Source organism: Platalea leucorodia, assembly GCF_965183815.1.
Source record: "Platalea leucorodia genome assembly, chromosome: 7".
Lineage (NCBI taxonomy): Eukaryota > Metazoa > Chordata > Aves > Pelecaniformes > Threskiornithidae > Platalea > Platalea leucorodia.
In genome coordinates this window covers 7,878,230-7,895,572 of record NC_138829.1, presented here as the reverse complement: position 1 = coordinate 7,895,572, position 17,343 = coordinate 7,878,230, and the positions used below count along the sequence as shown (strand labels likewise).

Genomic DNA, 17,343 nt, shown 5'->3' with positions numbered 1-17,343 from the left:
GTTTGACAATAAGCCTGCTGTTCCTTCTAGAAAATTGCTCTCAATTGGAGGAAAAAGCTAAGTGTTCCTATTCTGATAAAAATGAAAAAAGTTTTAGACATTAGTTTGTAAATGGTCAGTGACCAGCTATCATAAAAATTGACTATTTTTATGTAAGCTATTAAAAATAAGTTTCTTTGAAATTTTTTAAAATAAAAATAATTTCAAGCTGTAACAACCCTATGGCCTAAATGTACTATGATTTATTCAAATAATCGAAACACATAAAACTAAACATTCCTTTTCAGCCAACTGTGTTGTCAATTCACTACCTGCAGCTCATGCAACCTCTACAAAATTAATTTAAATGCTTGGCAAATGCTGGTAGGTTCTATTCATATATGTATATCTTTTGGGTATGTAAGATAAAAAATAAAAATTATTCCAGTTTAAACAAAAGTCCACTTTTCACTCAAACAGCTTGCCAAAAATCCTGAGTAAAATACCTTTAGCAATTAAGCCACATCTTTCACCATTTTCTAAAACACCTGTTACATTAAAATCCTGGGTCCATGGGCATGAGGCTGTACACTTAAATAAATGCGCATGAGCGTAGTGTACAATTCTGGTTATTACAAGAAGTTTCACAAAGGCCATGCGGATCCAGCTCTCCCGGACCGCTCCTGTAAGGGCACTCCCCGGGTGACCTGCCTGCAACTCCCTGCAAAACAGAGCAGAGCCCTTTTTCTAGGACAGAAGGGGAAGGATGAAGGGATGGAGGGGAGGAGTTTGGCCCGCTTTGATATATTATTGGCCCTTTGACTTTGACTTCAACTTTACAAATTCCCAAAGCATGACTGCATCACTTGTTATGACAGGGGATGCTATTTCTTACTAGCATTTGGAAGCATACAGGCTAATTCAATGGTGGCACTGGGGAATCTGTAGCAAATGCTTGATATGTCTGCTGCTGAATCTCTGCCTGAGCAGCAGACAGCTCCGTGTCAACTTAATATCTCTGTATTAATAAAACTAACTTTACCCAGGGGAGAGAAAAATGTTCACCATTCCTGATTAGGAAAGGACAAGGGGGAAACGTTTTCTGTATCACCATGGAAACTTAAATAAAGGACCCATAATTATAATCTAAATTCTGGAAAGATAATGAATACATCTTGAGATCTGCAGATGTTGTGCAGCATATACATATTTCTAGCAACTTCAACTCAATTACTTCTATGCAGCATCTGTTTTACAAATCAACTTCCCACCGCTCACAAGGAGGCATGTGGGGATTTATTTTTTTTTTCCCAGAGGAGACAGTGGGGAAGGAAGGAGGGTGACCTCTTTTTCTGGCAAGGTATTTCAAACTACCACTATTTACTCAGAAATTTCAAACACCCAATCAGTTACAAAGTTAGCTTACAGGCATCCAAATACACTAAGCTAAAATGCATGAAATAAATAATTCAAGAATTCTCTGCAGTGTTACCAAGTACGAAGAATAACTTATCATTTGCTCAAAGCCTATCTAAGAAAAAAAATTACCAAATAAAATACATAGTGTAGGTGTAAAATATAGATGTACCGCATGCATCCTGTCTGCCTGCATGTTAGAAAAAGAAAAAAAACCCACCACAACAAACAACAGTCATTTTAGCTAAACAATAAAAAGTTTGCAAATGCCAAATTTCTGCTTTCCTATACATTTAATGCTGCCCTTGTGTGTCCACTTTCTTCTTAAAGATTTTGATTCTGCTTTACAGAAGTCAGTGAGAGTTTCAATGGGAGCACCACCAAGCCCTGACGGAAGCAGATGTAGTATACAAAAAAAACGTATTTGATCATATAACCAAAGACAATATCAGTACATCTATACATAATGCATATACTTGGAGGATCCCAGGAGCGCTCTGTGTCATGTTCTTTGCTGTTATAGAAGCAGTCACACAGGCCAGGCCTTAAAATTTTCATGATCAGGATGACATAGAGAAAGACTGACCTGCAACAGCTCCTAACTCAGCAAAACCCAGAAACGCACACAGAAAGAAAAGGGCTTTTCTTTTGGAAAACTGGAAAGGCCTGCTGCAAACAACGGATAGTTAAAGCTTCTCAGAAAAAAGGAGGAACATTTTGTAAAGGGAACATTTAGCAACACACGTGGAGTTGCTACTACCCATTCCCATGCAACTACAGCTCTGACCTGCAGTGTCTTCAATCTGGAGTCTTCCCGCTCTTGCTGTCAACCATTTGAACTGGGAGTTCAAACAAAAGTACAAAGTAACGCAGGTACCTGATTTACGGGTTTGACTAGGGAGGAGAGTACCCCATGCCTTCATTGATGCTCAAAACTATTTGGAGATACAATCCGATCATCAAAAATCCTTCTTTTTATAAAACAGAAACAAAATACAAACCATCCACCTAGACCTCAAATTGACAGGAAATGCACTGCGATACAGTAAACCCATGTTTCTACACACGCCACTATGGACATAGAGACCGTGCACCATTGACTAATCCTGACTGGTCATCGACTAACGGAAGGCAGCCTTCACCTGGGCTTTCTCCTTGCACCCAGGCCCATATGGTTTTGTCCCTTTCTGGTAGGTATACCAACCAGGGAGCCATTTAGTGCCCACTGGTAAACATAAGGTCCACCCTTCTTTGCTGAGTGACAAGTGACAGCATCCTGCTTTTGCAACACGTCAATCTCCATCTCTTCATGTGTCCTCACCCCAGGACCAAACCAACCGGGAGCTCTCCGAGGCAAACACACTTGGGTGTTTGCATGTCATGCAGGCAGAGAGAATCACAACTTGGCTGCTTTGATACCAGGGGACATTTCCAACAAAAGGGAAAAAAAGCAAACAATAAAAGTCAAAGAGTAATCAGAAACAAGTCATTATTTGGCTCTGACCATCGAGCACCTCCATAGCCGAACAATACAGCAGTCAGAGCAATAAACTCCAATTCTGCACACTGCTGTGCAAAGAAATAGAGAACTGCCCACAGAAAACAGCATGAAAATCAACATCTTTTCCTGTTGCTTTTCTCCTACTCCAAAATTTGGATTTTAAAAATAGGAACATGGGATTCAGCTTCAAACTCTCACTTTGCTGCCTAAGGTTCTTCCATAGCTAAAGGAAATGGCAGCCAAGAAGCAGAAGCACAATCATCCCTGATTCTTCCCAATCACCTACTTTACATTTTACGTGTGGAGTAAGCATGAGTCAGGCTTCATTAATGCTACAGGGTTTTATTAGCACAGGCCCAGGATTTGTGGAGAAGTGGAAGAAAAAAAAGAGATTACACACTGTAGGAGACACTGCTAAGCCAGGAAACCCCTGGTGTGGATGCGGTTACATCCATGAGTCAGCCTACACCCCTCTGCCAGCCCAGGTTAGGTTGCTTGAAGAAAACATGCAGCTGCAGAGGCAGAAAAGCACCTTCTGTCGGCAGATGCTGTGTCTACACAGGGCACAGGTGCAGCTGCGTGTGCTCTGGGGCGTGGGGCTGTAAATGCTCATGGATTCGGAAACTAAACAAACTGCTGGATCCCAATGGCCAACGAGTTGGAAAGCACTGTCCTTTCCTTTCAACAAAAAATACCTTTCACTTTATAAGCATTATTTTTATGACAGTTTTCCTGGTAGCTTTCAAAATGGGTTGAATTCCTTCAGATTCCCCATCAATCACCTCTTCTACTGGTTTGCTTGGCTTGGATACGCACTTCTCCTCCTAATGCAAGGGAGTCACTTTGTAAGCTCTCTCCACCACATTTCAGGAAGTTTCTCTGAATTGGCACTAGCTTCTTCCAGAAAATGGCCTTCCACCTAGCAGAAATAAAACTGGCCAAGGAAATGCCCAGGAAACCCAGGACATTGACTCCTGCTCCTCCTTAAAGCGTGGTTTCACTACACCACACTCACAACCTGCTAGGCCCAGCGTACGCACACTGATTACATACCATTCGTAGCACCCAACACTGTAACCATTAGCTTCACACCCACAAGTCTTTGTTTGCTGATTAACAGGGTGGAAATCAACTCCCTCGCAAAGATATTTGTTTGGGGTTGCTACGGATAACAACTGCATTGCAACAAAGCAGATATTTATTTTCCCACTGATTTTTCTAATTGAAACTTTCTGTTTGCTACCAGAGGGTTGATTCACCACAGCCTCCCTTTACCACCACTGTAAGACCACCGTTTCCATGGCACTCCTGGGAAAATCACAGACTTCAGCAGCAGCAGTGGGTGAGGATGTGGTGCAACAAGACTCATAGGCGTTCAGGACCAAAGCTGTCACCCAGAAAGGACAATCCTGTCCTCCTTCCCTTCCCCTCTTCCCCTTGTTTCGGTTTTAGCAATCACGTGGCCAACTCACCTGATTCAAAAGTAACAGGGAAGGGGTTGGTAACGCTCAGCTGAAGGACAAGCTGGTCCAGTTCACCACACAGTGGCATGCTCGTGAGGCCAGACATGGAAAGCAGCACAACTGTGTGACTGGGGAAGGACAATACATCTCAGCTGCAGTTTTACATCAGCTACTGACAATTGCAAAACTGCACCCTCAGGCCCAATGGTTTTATAGCTACATTATTTATGGCAGTAAGTCTAGACCCCAAAATTGACCCTGCGACACAGAGCTTCAGCAAACCTCAGTGCTCTCATTAATCCAAATTCAGGGCTTTCTCTCCAGCACCACAACTCACGCTATTTGCTGGAAAATACTCCCACACAGATTATGCTGCTACGTATAGACCGTATGGGCTTGAATCTCTCTCAGCCTGAGGAGAGAAATGTCTCCAAGCGCCCAGCTTGCATGGGCAAGCACTCACGCCCAGAGCAATGAGTCCCTCCAGGGATGCTTTGTCTCACATGGATACTGAGCTCTCTAGACAGGGGAGCACCCACCGGAACATCTGGGAACTTTTAGGCAGGGTGATGAAGCCATGAGAGCACCAGCTATTTTCATGGTCATTAGAAGGGATTTTTTTACAGATTTTGCTATGGGCTGGTTTAAGACTCAGCCTAAGTCATTCATGTTGGTCTACAAATAGGTACTGATGAAGCCTCCTGTCCTGGTTTCGGCTGGGGTAGAGTTAATTTTCTTCCTAGTAGCTGGTATAGTGCTGTGTTTTAGATTTAGTATGAGAATAATGTCGATAACACACTGATGTCTTAGTTGTTGCTAAGTAGTGCTTACACTAAGTCAAGGACATTTCAGCTTCCCATGCTCTGCCCGGTGCACAAGAAGCTGGGAGGGGGCACAGCCAGGACAGCTGGCCCAGACCGGCCAAAGGGCTGTCCCATACCATGTGGCGTCATGCCCAGTATGGAAACTGGGGGGAGCTGGCCGGGGAGCAGCGATCGCTGCTCAGGGACTGGCTGGGCATCAGTCAGTGGTGGTGAGCAATTGCATTATGCATCACTTGTTTTGTATATTCTTTTACCATTATTATTATTTTCTTTTCCTTTGCTGTCCTATTAAACTACCTTTATCCCAACCCATGGGTTTTACTTCCCCCCACCCCCCCCCCGATTCCATCCCTCATCCCACCCTGGTGGGGGGAGGGTGAGTGAATGGCTGTGTGGTACTTAGTTGCCGACTGGGGTTAAACCACAACAGTCCTTGTTGGTACCCAATGTGGGGCAATACAGCAGAAGTTGTTTTTGAGAAAGGGAAGAAAATAGTCCAAATCCTGCTGAAAGCCAGTTTTGCCATAAAACAAAGTAAGGTCAAGGGACTTGCACAGGAGATCCAGTTTTTAGGAATAAAATGGCAAGATGGACGTCATCAGATCCCAATGGATGTGATCAACATAATAACAGCTACGTCCCTACCAACTAGTAAAAAAGGAAACACAGGCTTTCTTAGGTGTTGTGGGCTTTTGGAGAATGCATATTCCAAATTACAGTCTGATTGTAAGCCCTCTCTATCAAGTGACCTGGAAGAAGAACGATTTCAAATGGGGCCCTGAGCAACAACAAGCCTCTGAACAAATTAAACAGGAGACAGTTCGTGCAGTAGCCCTTGGGCCAGTCTGGGCAGGACGAGATGTAAAGAATGTGCTCTACATTGCAGCTGGGAAGAACGGCCCTACCTCTGGCAGAAAGCACTGGAGGAGACTCGAGGTCGACCCTTAGGGTTTTGGAGCCAGGGATACAGAGGATCCGAGGCCCGCTATACTCCAATTGAGAAAGAGATATTGGCAGCATATGAAGGCGTTCGAGCTGCTCCAGAAGTGGTTGGTACTGAAGCACAGCTCCTCCTGGCACCCTGACTGCCAGTGCTGGGCTGGATGTTCAAAGGGAGGGTCCCCTCTACACACCACACAACTGATGCTACGTGGAGTAAGTGGGTCACACTGATCACACAACGGCCTCGAATAGGAAACCACCGTCACCCAGGAATCTTGGAAGTGACCATGGACTGGCCAGAAGGCAAAGATTTTGGAATATATCCAGAGCAGGAGGTGACGCATGCTGCGGAGGCCCCACTGCATAATAAACTATCAGAAAATGAGAAGCAATATGCCCTGTTCACTGATGGGTCCTGTTGTATTGCGGGAAAGCATCGGAGGTGGAAGGCTACTGTGTGGAGGTCCTATACGCCAAATTGCAGAAACCGCTGAAGGAGAAGGTGAATCAAGTTAGTTCGCAGAGGTGAAAGCCATCCATCTGGCTTTAGACATTGCTGAACAAGAAAAGTGTCCAGTGCTTTATCCCTATACTGACTCATGGGTGGTGGCAAATGCCCTGTGGGGGTGGTTACAGCAATGGAAGCAGAGCAACTGGCAGCACAGAGGCAAACCCATCTGGGCTGCCACACTGTGGCAAGATATTGCTGCCCGGATAGAGAACCTGGTTGTAAAAGTACGTCACGTAGATGCTCACGTACCCAAGAGTCAGGCCACTGAGGAACATCAAAACAACCAGCAGGTGGATCAGGCTGCTAAGATCGAAGTGGCTCAGGTGGATCTGGACTGGCAACATAAGGGTGAATTATTTATAGCTCTGTGGGCCCATGACACCTCAGGCCATCAAGGAAGAGATGCAACATATAGATGGGCTTGTGATCGAGGGGTGGACTTGACCATGGACACTATTGCACAGGTTATCCATGAATGAAACATGCTGCAATCAAGCAAGCCAAGTGGTTAAAGCCTCTCTGATATGGAGGACGATGGCTGAAAAATGAATACGGGGAGGCCTCGCACGTTGATTATATCACACTCTCACAACCCCCCCAAGGCAAGTGCCATGTGCTTACAATGGTGGAAGCAACCACCAGATAGCTGGAAACATAAACCATGACACCTCCCTAACTCAATCTGAGGAAAGTGCATTGGAGTCATGCGAACAGCATCTGCAGTGGTACAGCCCAACCACACCTTCCTCATTACCTGGAAGATGCACACAGCCCAACAATGCCATTCATTGTCTGTGAAACTGCACATTTTTTCCCCTCCATGACTGCAATCTCCCTCTTTTCTTTCATTGCACTCTTTCGCCTTGGTTACTGAAACTGTTTCAGGAGTCTATGAGATCACTCAAAATGACAGCTGCTGCCAACAGGTCACTACAACAGCCAAAAATGAACTGGGCACAAGGAAGTCATATCCATACCCCCGTCTGGCAAGAGGCAAGGACCAACACCAGCTCACCTTTTGGCAGAGTGATTCCATCTCATATAAGCTTACATTGGTGGTTTTTGTGCTGTTAAGCAATGCAAAGAGGCTAGGAGGAAATGGAGATTGACTATCCATGCTTCCGAAAGTCCTAATGGTCATTCCCTTCTGCAAACATTTGCCTGCCATCATGGGTTTGCATAAGTAGCCATCTGCAAAGCTGGCCAAGCTAGCAACAACTGCAACAGCAAAACAAAACAAAAACAAAAAAACACCCAAAAGAAAAGACAAAAAGTACTACTGTTTGTGTCAGCACACAGAAATACTATGTTCCTGCTCTGCACAGAGGGCTGCTAGTATGCCTGCACGTAATCTCCACCACAACGCAATGAGATCATTCACACCTGCCTCGCCTGTAGTAGGAGATGGAAGGTGAGGAGGCAGGGTTTCTAGGAGAGAGGCAGCACTACCCAGATGCTGCCAAGATGCTGTTTATTGGTAAATGAAGCCTCTTGAGTCCTAAACAACCTTCCCAGAGGAAGATAGAGTCGCAACTGCCATATGGGGAGTGGGAAGAGGATGCCACTTAGCAAGAGTGGATCAGAAAATACATGCACAAACACACACGCTCACACACACAATTTGTTCTGTAACTGCACTGAATGGCAAAATCCATTTCTCCCTCTCAATTACATCCTTCTCCATCCAGCTTATGCAACCTTCTAGATGGCAAGAGCAGGCGACAAGTACTCCTGAACAGAGCATCCTTCCTCATGCCCCCTAGGGAGCCAGACACAAGGAAGCTCTGCCCACCAGACAAGGAACTTGGTGAAAACCCAAACTGCTGATCTACTGTGGGCTTACAAAGATACTGCGTCTAAAATCACCAACTGGGGATGAACAGCAATGTTGACAGGCCCAAGACAGAGCCCACGATGGTAGCACCTTTGAAAATTTGTGTTTTGAACCTCTCTTTGGCTTCATTCCCCCAGCTATAAAGCTGACATACTGCAATCCACCCTCCTTTCAGGGCTAGTGTGTACTCTCATCACTGCTTACTTTTGGCATCATGGATGAAGATCCCTTACAATCTGAAACTTTGAAAAGACAGAACTGCAAAGGAGTACTTTAAATATAAAAAAGGAACATGGTACCACCTTTGCAAGGACAAAAGTCTGTGCACAAACACTTTCTGAGTGGTTCTGAATTTCCCAGAGAGAAAGCATTCAACGCAAATTCACGTCTGCCCTTCATTTCAGAAAGCTGCGGACTCATCCCGCTTTCTTCAGAGACCAGATGCATATCCCCAGCCACGTTGGCGCTTTCTCCCACTCGAGCAGCCAGGAGTATTTTCTGTGAAGTGCTTTTGTCCACTGTCTGTCTTTGCTTTCCTTCACTCAGTCCTAGTGGTGCTATTGATTCAGTGTGGCCTCTTTAGATGTCCTGCTTCGAGTACAGGCACCGATTTTTATACAGCTACATTCTGGCCAGAGCACTGCCTGGCTCCATAGCCAGACAGGTGATAAAATTCATCAACACTTAGGATCTTTACATGGAAACTGGCCATCTATCTATTTTAGTCTCAGGTTCAAGCAGAAGTTTTATTTATCACACAAGCAACATCTTTTTGTTATGAGTATATTTTGCTATATGGATTTATAGGACCTAATGAAAACTCACTTCTTGCCTAGGAATTCCTGGCCGTATGAAGGGTCATTTACTGAGGTCAGGAGTGCTCATATACAGCAGAACGAATAATTTCCTCTACTACAGCAATTACTGGCAAAAATCAATGACCCCTGTCAAGCTGGAGGCCAAGGTAAGTAAATGCAATAGTGCTTTCTAGTTTTAAAAACTCCCAGAGCCTCAGAGGCATGCCTACCCTTAGACACGTATTGAGGGTAACTATCTAGCCATCTACACAAGATTCCTATTAGGACGCCAAACTTCCTAGTATTCCAAGGTCAAAAAATTTATTTTAGTGCAACTGAAATGCAATCTTTAGCTAGCACTGAGATTGTCTAATTGCTGGAAAAAGATCTCCAAAGACTTCATGCAGTTTAAGTGTAGTGCTCACCTATAAATTACACTAGTGTTATGAACACACTGTCAGACAGCTCGGGAGACTCTTCAATCACAGAACTCCCGGTGCAAAAATAGTTCAGCTCTGATTCAGAAGACTCAGCTCTGCTGGTGTGTCTGTCTCCATGCCTTTTCAGAGCAGCATCTGCTGAAGCGGCTAACTTAATGGTCACTTCGACTTTGTGTTTGCAAAGGACATGGGCCCTGATGAAGAACCTGGCTAAAGCCATTGCATTCATGGCACAATTACTGCTGCTCTTCACCTTTTTCTTTATTACCTTTTTTCTTTTCCCTATATAAATTCAGGCTGGGAAGCAGATGGACTGGCCAGCTCTACCCCTCTGCTTGCAGTGCACTACTTTTAGAAGTGGCTTATTGCTCCACTGCTTTTTTTCAATTCTTAAGCCAAATGTGCGATGATGGATTTGGCAGCCACGCTCTCACCAGCCACCCCCAGTCAGCTGAGCAGCAGTATCTTAGCCGCGGGGGGATGCGAAGGCTGCTCTCTCCCTGTTCTGAGATGGAAGACAGTTTCTCCATCAGGAACACTGAGGTTAGACGATGAATGAGGGTCTCAAGGAAGCTGCAAGGGCAAGTTCATCTGTATTTGCAAAATCTACAACTACGTGATTTGCAAATGGTGGCAGGGATCTGTATGTATGGAAGGGTCTGCCTTCCCATCATTAACCTCTTAAACCAAACACCTGGCGCTGCAATATTTCCTGCTGAACTACCTCCTCATTTTTAAACTGTGGATCTAAAGCATCCAAAGTGAAAAACCTTTCCCTGCGTTTGTCTGAAACCTTGGCACAACAATACTAGCATCATTTAAGTACAGACCAGGACTCAGAGACAGCCAAACCTGCACCCTGCTGATTAGCATGCCTCACAGTGTCTAACAGACGTTTGACTTGAGAACCCAAGAATTTCATTGCTCAAACACTTTATTAGATCCCTAAGCCTAAAAATGGTTTTCAATAATGTGTGTGCTGCTTTGGGGCCTCAGAAAAGCTACCTGGGAGCTAGGAAACATTTCCTAGGAGGCAAAAATGTGATCAAAAACATATTTGATAAAAAGGAGAAGGGGTAATGATGTTTTTTAACTGCAATGTTATTTCGTCTCAGAAGCATGCTGTAAGTTTAAGAGGGAGGAACAACTATTGGATTTTTGTTCTGCATCTTTTTTAAAACAAAATGATTCTCATCTAGGGTTGGTAGTTTTTTTTTCCCCCTAAACCCAATAAACTATATATTGGAATGACCTTGTAAGGGGTTTCTGTGGCTCTTTAATCACCAGTGGCTGCTAAATGAAGCATATCTATTTTCTCTGTTACATTACTATTGGCAACCAGGTCTTCAGTAAGTGCCCAGAAATATTTCCATGGCAACAAAAAGCATTCAGCATTGCTACTGTTTTGTGCCAATTTAGCTTTAAAATATTCTATTGTGGAGAGAAATATGGTACATTAAGTGAAATAAAGTCAAGATGCAATGTTCTGAAAAGAATATAAGGATAAACATGAAACATGTATTTTGCAGAAATGGGGAAAAAAATGCCAAATGGAAGGAAAAATATTCAAAGCTAATATTGATGCTACTGAATGCCTTTCCTGAATGTCAGCCAGTCCATATGCTCACTTACATTGTGACTTAGGGTTAGGTAACAAAGCTAACAGAAATAAGGATACCTCAAACATCTTCTCTTGATCATTTTAATCCATGACTGAAATTTTAAGTTGCCAGGGTATTACAGCCTCTCTGCATGTCTAGGTTACCTTCAGAAGAGTTCATACTCTTGATGTTAGAGAATGAATCTAAAGGAAAAAGAGGAAATAAAGAGTTGAAAAATGAAATACCAAGAGCATGTGTGTGTTTTGGAAGTGAAGGTCACTTTGAAGAGCAAAACGAGTTCTTCCACATCAAAGATCTTGTGGAAGACATTTTCAAATCACAGTTCAGCACCTTCTCTCCTATTACACAACTTAGTTCTAAGAAAAAAGGCATCAGCGCCCAGCCCTCCAACTCTCAAACAGCCAACTTCATGACTATGAAGTCTTGAGACTACTGGATGGCCCTTTGTGCAGAGCATTGCGGAAATAAAAAGATAAAAGACTATTTGAGAGCATTTGCAGTGACATTCCCTCTGGTGCAAAAAAAGCTACGCAATGCCCTCTGAAGTGCTTCGCGTGGAAGTAGAGAGCTCTAGGCAGCAGCAAGGTAGGTTCTGGGGAGCTCTGTAAGGCCAGCCTTCCAGTCCGCAATGGCTCCAGACACCTGACTGAGAAGGAAAGCCAATAAATATTGAGAGAGTCCAACAGCAACTTGATCAGTACCTGCTCTCAGCTAGGAGAGAGGTTCGGACTGACTCTTTCCTTTAGCTGCAGCGATGGGTTACTCTGGCATCTGAATGTCACTCTGTGTGTCTCTTACCAGGAAAATTCATCTGGTCCATAACATGCTCCTAAGGACACTCTTTCTCAGATGTCCCTGCAGACAAGACTGCTCTGACAGTGTCAGCAGCCCATTCCTGGCCCCCATTTCCCTGAGAGCCCACCACCTTTTCTCCCATCCACTGTGAGCAAGGGCATAGTCCAGAGACAGGACAAAGATCTGGAGGCCACCATCAGAATAATGCATTCAACATGTGGCTGCTCCCCAGCCCACTCTGAGAAGCCCCGGCATTTGCCATGAATTGCTTTAACAGCCCCTCTTGGGGGTACAGGCTCCACAGCAGACAAGGTTGTGCCCTGGACAGCACTCATCCAAGAGGATCCATGGCCCTGGCACTCCCTGGAAGGACACTACATGCCCCACTCCATGGCATCTGTGCACACACTGGACACATGACCCAAGCACACACGGTAAATCCAGCCTGGCAGCATTGACTTGGTGCCTGTGGACAAACCCTGCGGGCAGGATATCGCACAGGCGATGTATAGGGGTACCAGAAGGTAGGGGATCTGTACAGGTTAGAAGTTGGGCTCCAAGAGATACAGCTCTGGGGTGCCTAACCTGAGAACTGGCATGCATTCATTTGGAATATGAAACAAGTAGTCCCCGTTTGGGAAACAGAACAGCTAGACCAAAAGCTCTTTTTAATTATTTACTCCCTGGTCGTAACAGTGTGAGGAATAGTAATAAAGAAAAGAGCTAATTTTAACATTCATTAAAGAACACCGTCAAGGTTTATACCCTCTCAGTCTGATATTCCTATTAAATACAAACAGGCTGATCTTCCACAGTCTGCACAGAAATGGCTAAATATGTAAGACTTCCCTAGAAGCCAAGAGTGATGAAAAGCTCTTGGTCATTATAAAATGAACATTTTCAAGAGCATCTACTGCCTGATTAAAACAAAAAAAAAACAAAAAAAAAACCAACAAAAAAAAAGGAATTTAGATACTTCAAGCCAAATTCTGAAGACCCTCAGTGAGTCTCAAGTTTTTCATCAGTTCAATATTGTAGACCCCCGCCCACCCTTCCTCCCTTACGCCCCTTCCGAGGATGTTCGTAAAGAGCGGCTTTAACCCAGCAAGACCCGAGGACGGTGTCAGCAGGACTGCAGCTTTGCTGCTTGTGGCTGGGACATAGGTCTCCATCAGTCCTCTGTGACCCAGGTAACTTTCAGCCACATTTATGGTGATATTTAGTGAGTACAAGTCACATGGCTGAAATTCAGTCCTGAACACCATCGCCTGAAAAGCTGTTCAAGTCACTTAATGATCAGAAGTCATAGTTAGGCCTATTTAAAACTGAAAATATCAAATTCAGTTCTCCTTCCCATAATCTCCTGCCTGCTGTCCTCTTCAGTCTTATTTGAAAAGTCTGTGGGGGTGGTGGGAGGAGAGGAAAGCGATTTGGGAGCCTTTCATCCATAAAATCATGAGATATGGCTGGCTTTTTAGTACAGCATTTCACAGCACATGGCACAGTAACATCTTGAGATTCCTGGCACAAAGAAACAAGGTTTGAGATTATATATATCTTTAATAGCAATGACGCAAAGGCAGATGGTTCTCAAAGCAAAGGCTTAAGGCTAAACACTCCCTTTGAAGGGTCCTGCTACCAAAAACAAAACATGGGGGGAGAAAAATACTCCTTGCTACAGCAATATGGCCTGATTGCCGTCTAATACACAGCATTTCACCCTGGAGATTTCCACTTATTTCAATGAGATTAGTTTCACGAACAAGGGAAGAATCAGAAACAGAGGAGGAAAGGTTAGATTTTTTTCTTTGGGATTTGGGGAGTTTTATTTTAGCTGTGGGAAACAAAGACAACACAGAACATAATGAGCAGATTAGCAACTAAATCAAATCAATACTAGACAAGAGAGGTCTGGATAATACTCTCAGGGTGCGTGCTAGCTGCTTACCTGCAACACTTGCCTTGCCATTATTACTTTTTAAGGAGCCGCTCATGCTGAGGTTGTGCCCACGGCCTCCCATCCTCATAGAGGGCTCACCTTCTTCCTCAGCGATGGCAGGAAGCCGATCGAGCGGCTGGAGATCTTCATTCATCCAGTAGGATCCATTGGCTGTCAAAGACCTGGTGCTTTCAACACACTGCTCTGGTAAGCTGCTGGTATTTTTAAGCTGTTTTTGCCTCTGCAGACCCATGTCAGAGCCATGAGGAAGGGCTCGTGAAGCAAGATCAGGACCCACAATGTGACCATCTTCTCTAGGATACAAGTATTCCTCATCCCAGAGGTCCAGGTGGTGTTCATCATCTGCTTCCTCAGAATAATCCTCATAAACTCCTCCATTATTCTCCAAGTCCCGGTTCCTCTCTTCTTCGGACTTACGACCCACTCCACTCAAATTCAGCAGTGAAGCAGATATAGAATCTCCTGCTTGTTGGATAGCTTCGTATATTTGAGACATCCAAGATGACAGTGGCTGAAGGAAATTCTGAGCAGCCTCAGAAGCCATGTTTAACACTATGCCAGTATCTGGTGATCAGTTGTTCAGCTTTGCCAGCATGTCACTTATAATTCAGGGAGCTACAGAATAAGCACCATAAGAGATTACTGTAAATTGCTTGTCCATCAACACCTGTCGACACACTATCTACATAAGATGTCTAGAACTGAGAGGAGAAACAGAAAAAGGACTTCTACCCATTGAGAATACCACTAGAAATCCAGAAATGATGGACAAATTACACATATTCCTGCAGAGATCTGGAAAGCTTTCATTCAATTGCTAAACCTTACATAAAAATAAAACCAGAACATCAGAGAAGTACCTTTTCTGAAGCACACACATTCTGGTTACAGCTGTCAACAGACCTAGTAAAAAAAGTACAAAACAACTTGCAGTCAAAAAATCTCAGATAATCTCCTGGCCCTGACTTCCACCACACCCTTATCATTAGCAGGTCCAGATGGGGAAGTTGAAGGGGGGAGAATTTGGGGAGAATTATGTTTTGATTGATTAAAGTGACAGGCCTAAAGTGTACGGAACCAGCCCATGGCAGACAACCCTCTCAAATGCTTTGCTCCAGAAAGGCTCTGAGGAAGCCCTCTCTGCCCACAGAGTAACACAACCCAGAGCTGTTCTGCCCTTCACAGAAAATGAGCAAAACACAGGAGGTGGAATATTATAGGTATGAAATTACTGGGAACAGGAGTGAGTTAACAAAAGCATTGGTATCACGTCAATATGCCCATTAAAACCCATAGTGGCTGGAATAAGCTACTGGTTATACCTGCTTCAGCCACATCTTCACTACGAAAGTAGACACAGACCAGATCTTTATAGCATTTCTTCAGTACAGAGCAATCATGATAGAAGTATTATAAAAGCTGGCATATTTTAACTGTTGTTTAAGTACTACCACACCTGGAATAACCACATATTTGTATAGTTGTAAATATTAACCTTTTGGATCAAGATAAACTCAGACATATGACATTTCTGAAGCTGGGATGGAGACAGGCTGTTCCTATCTTGTTTTCTCAAAACTCACATAAACCCTAAATAAAAGCAGAGGCCTTTTTTGCTTTCATAACTTGCAGAAAGTTATAGTGCCTTTTTGCCCAATATACATCTTCCCACATTATCACAAGACATATTCTTTTAGGAACTCCGAGAAAAAGGAAAAACCTACAAATAGGATGATTGGTTTACGAAGAAAGAATTAAATAGTTGCAGATTTTAGGCTAAAAGACAACTAAAAAGAAGCAAAAAGAATCTTCAAAAATTAATACCAGTATCTTTTTGAATTTAGAGGTCTAGGAGCAATCAAGCTATAGAAGGGTAAATACAGTATAAGCAGCAAGAAAATAAGCTCAGCAGCAATGTGTATTACCTTGTGAAATGGTCTCCGGAGAAATGTAGTGGGAATCCCAATGTTTTGCATTTTTAAATGGAGCACGGACAAGGAGATCCCACCTTGCTTAGGGAGCAGCTTCTTTACATACGAGATCAGTGACTTAAGAGGTCTTTACCTTTTGAAACACCTGCGCAGAATAATTTTGTTCAGTGATGTTGACTTACTGTGCAGACACTTCCAACACGTTTATTATCAGCTTCAGTGTGTACTAAGAATTACAGTCCTAACAAGGGCAGTAAATGAACGTAGGTTACTAGAGCCATTTTAAAAGCTGATGGCTGTTACAAACTCTCCGGGCTCGGGGCGCACGCTGTGCCGGTACCCACCTGTCAGCCGCTGGCCTCTGGCTCAGCCACTGGGACCGAGGTAACGCTCCCTGCCACGCGTTAAATCTTTGGCAAAGAACAGACAATGTCATGGCGTGACCTCCCAGGTGAGCCGTTCCCTTCGTTGACTCTCCTCTTTCCAACCCTGTTCTTGTCGAAGCCTCTCTGCTTTGTGAAACTTATTTCCTCATAATCCTAAACTGAGGACATGCTCCAGACAACACCCTTTCAGCGTAACGCAGATTTGCTACTAGTAAATCACAGCACCACAGAAGTCACTGGGAAGAGATAGTACTTCTAACAGTGACATTCTCCCAGGCATGGAAGGAGGTAAATTTGGGTGGGTAAGTACTGGATACTGGAACCTGTGGGTGAGTACTGGATGCTGGAACCTGTCATTTATTTACAGGCAACAGCAAACGCATCTCTGATTTCCGATGAAAGGAGGACTTCGTAACGCTCTGCCTCCATCTCAGCAGCAAGATACGTGACAGCAGTAGCCCTTGGAGGGCTGCAGGCATCCAAGAGTGATAGCTAACCAATGCAGATAAAACATATGGGTGCTAAAACGAAGCGCTGATCTGTTCTAAAAATCAACAGAACAGACTTCTGATATTTGCATAGGGAATAATTAGCTCCTCTTGTTATTAGATTTCAGAGCTAACACTCAATTGGTCCAACAGAGCCATCCCACTTCTCCCGGATGCTGTGGCTGACTGCACCACGGCTCGGGCAAACATCGCGGTGCTGCCCAAGAGACTCCGCATTAGGGAGGTTGGTATTACAGCTAGAAAGACAGAGGGAGTTTTTCAAAGTGAGATTTTACTTTAGTCATGGAATTAAAGCAGTGATCTACAGTCATCTGCAGGGCTTGGATGTGGTCACCCAGTCGTCTGAACAGGCAGATAAGCCTTGAACCCGCATCTTTCATATACCAAATAGTTGTACCGATCATCTTGCTATAAGTAGGTTTGGGGGAAACAT

General features: G+C 44.1%; 1 protein-coding gene across 1 annotated transcript in view; it reads right to left on the bottom strand.

Moving 5' to 3' along the window:
• Nucleotides 1-16,063, bottom strand: part of SYT16 (synaptotagmin 16) — a gene marked incomplete at its 3' end in the record, with an annotated part of 43,713 nt that extends 27,650 nt beyond the window's left edge. Inside the window, exons 1-3 of the mRNA XM_082317137.1 lie at nucleotides 16,010-16,063; nucleotides 14,945-14,987; nucleotides 14,073-14,699 (exon numbers count right to left, since the gene is read on the bottom strand). Coding sequence (XP_082173263.1) covers nucleotides 14,073-14,628 — 556 coding nt within the window. The 5' untranslated portion in view covers nucleotides 14,629-14,699; nucleotides 14,945-14,987; nucleotides 16,010-16,063. The remainder of the gene's footprint in view (nucleotides 1-14,072; nucleotides 14,700-14,944; nucleotides 14,988-16,009) is intronic.
• Nucleotides 16,064-17,343: the final 1,280 nt, after the last annotated feature.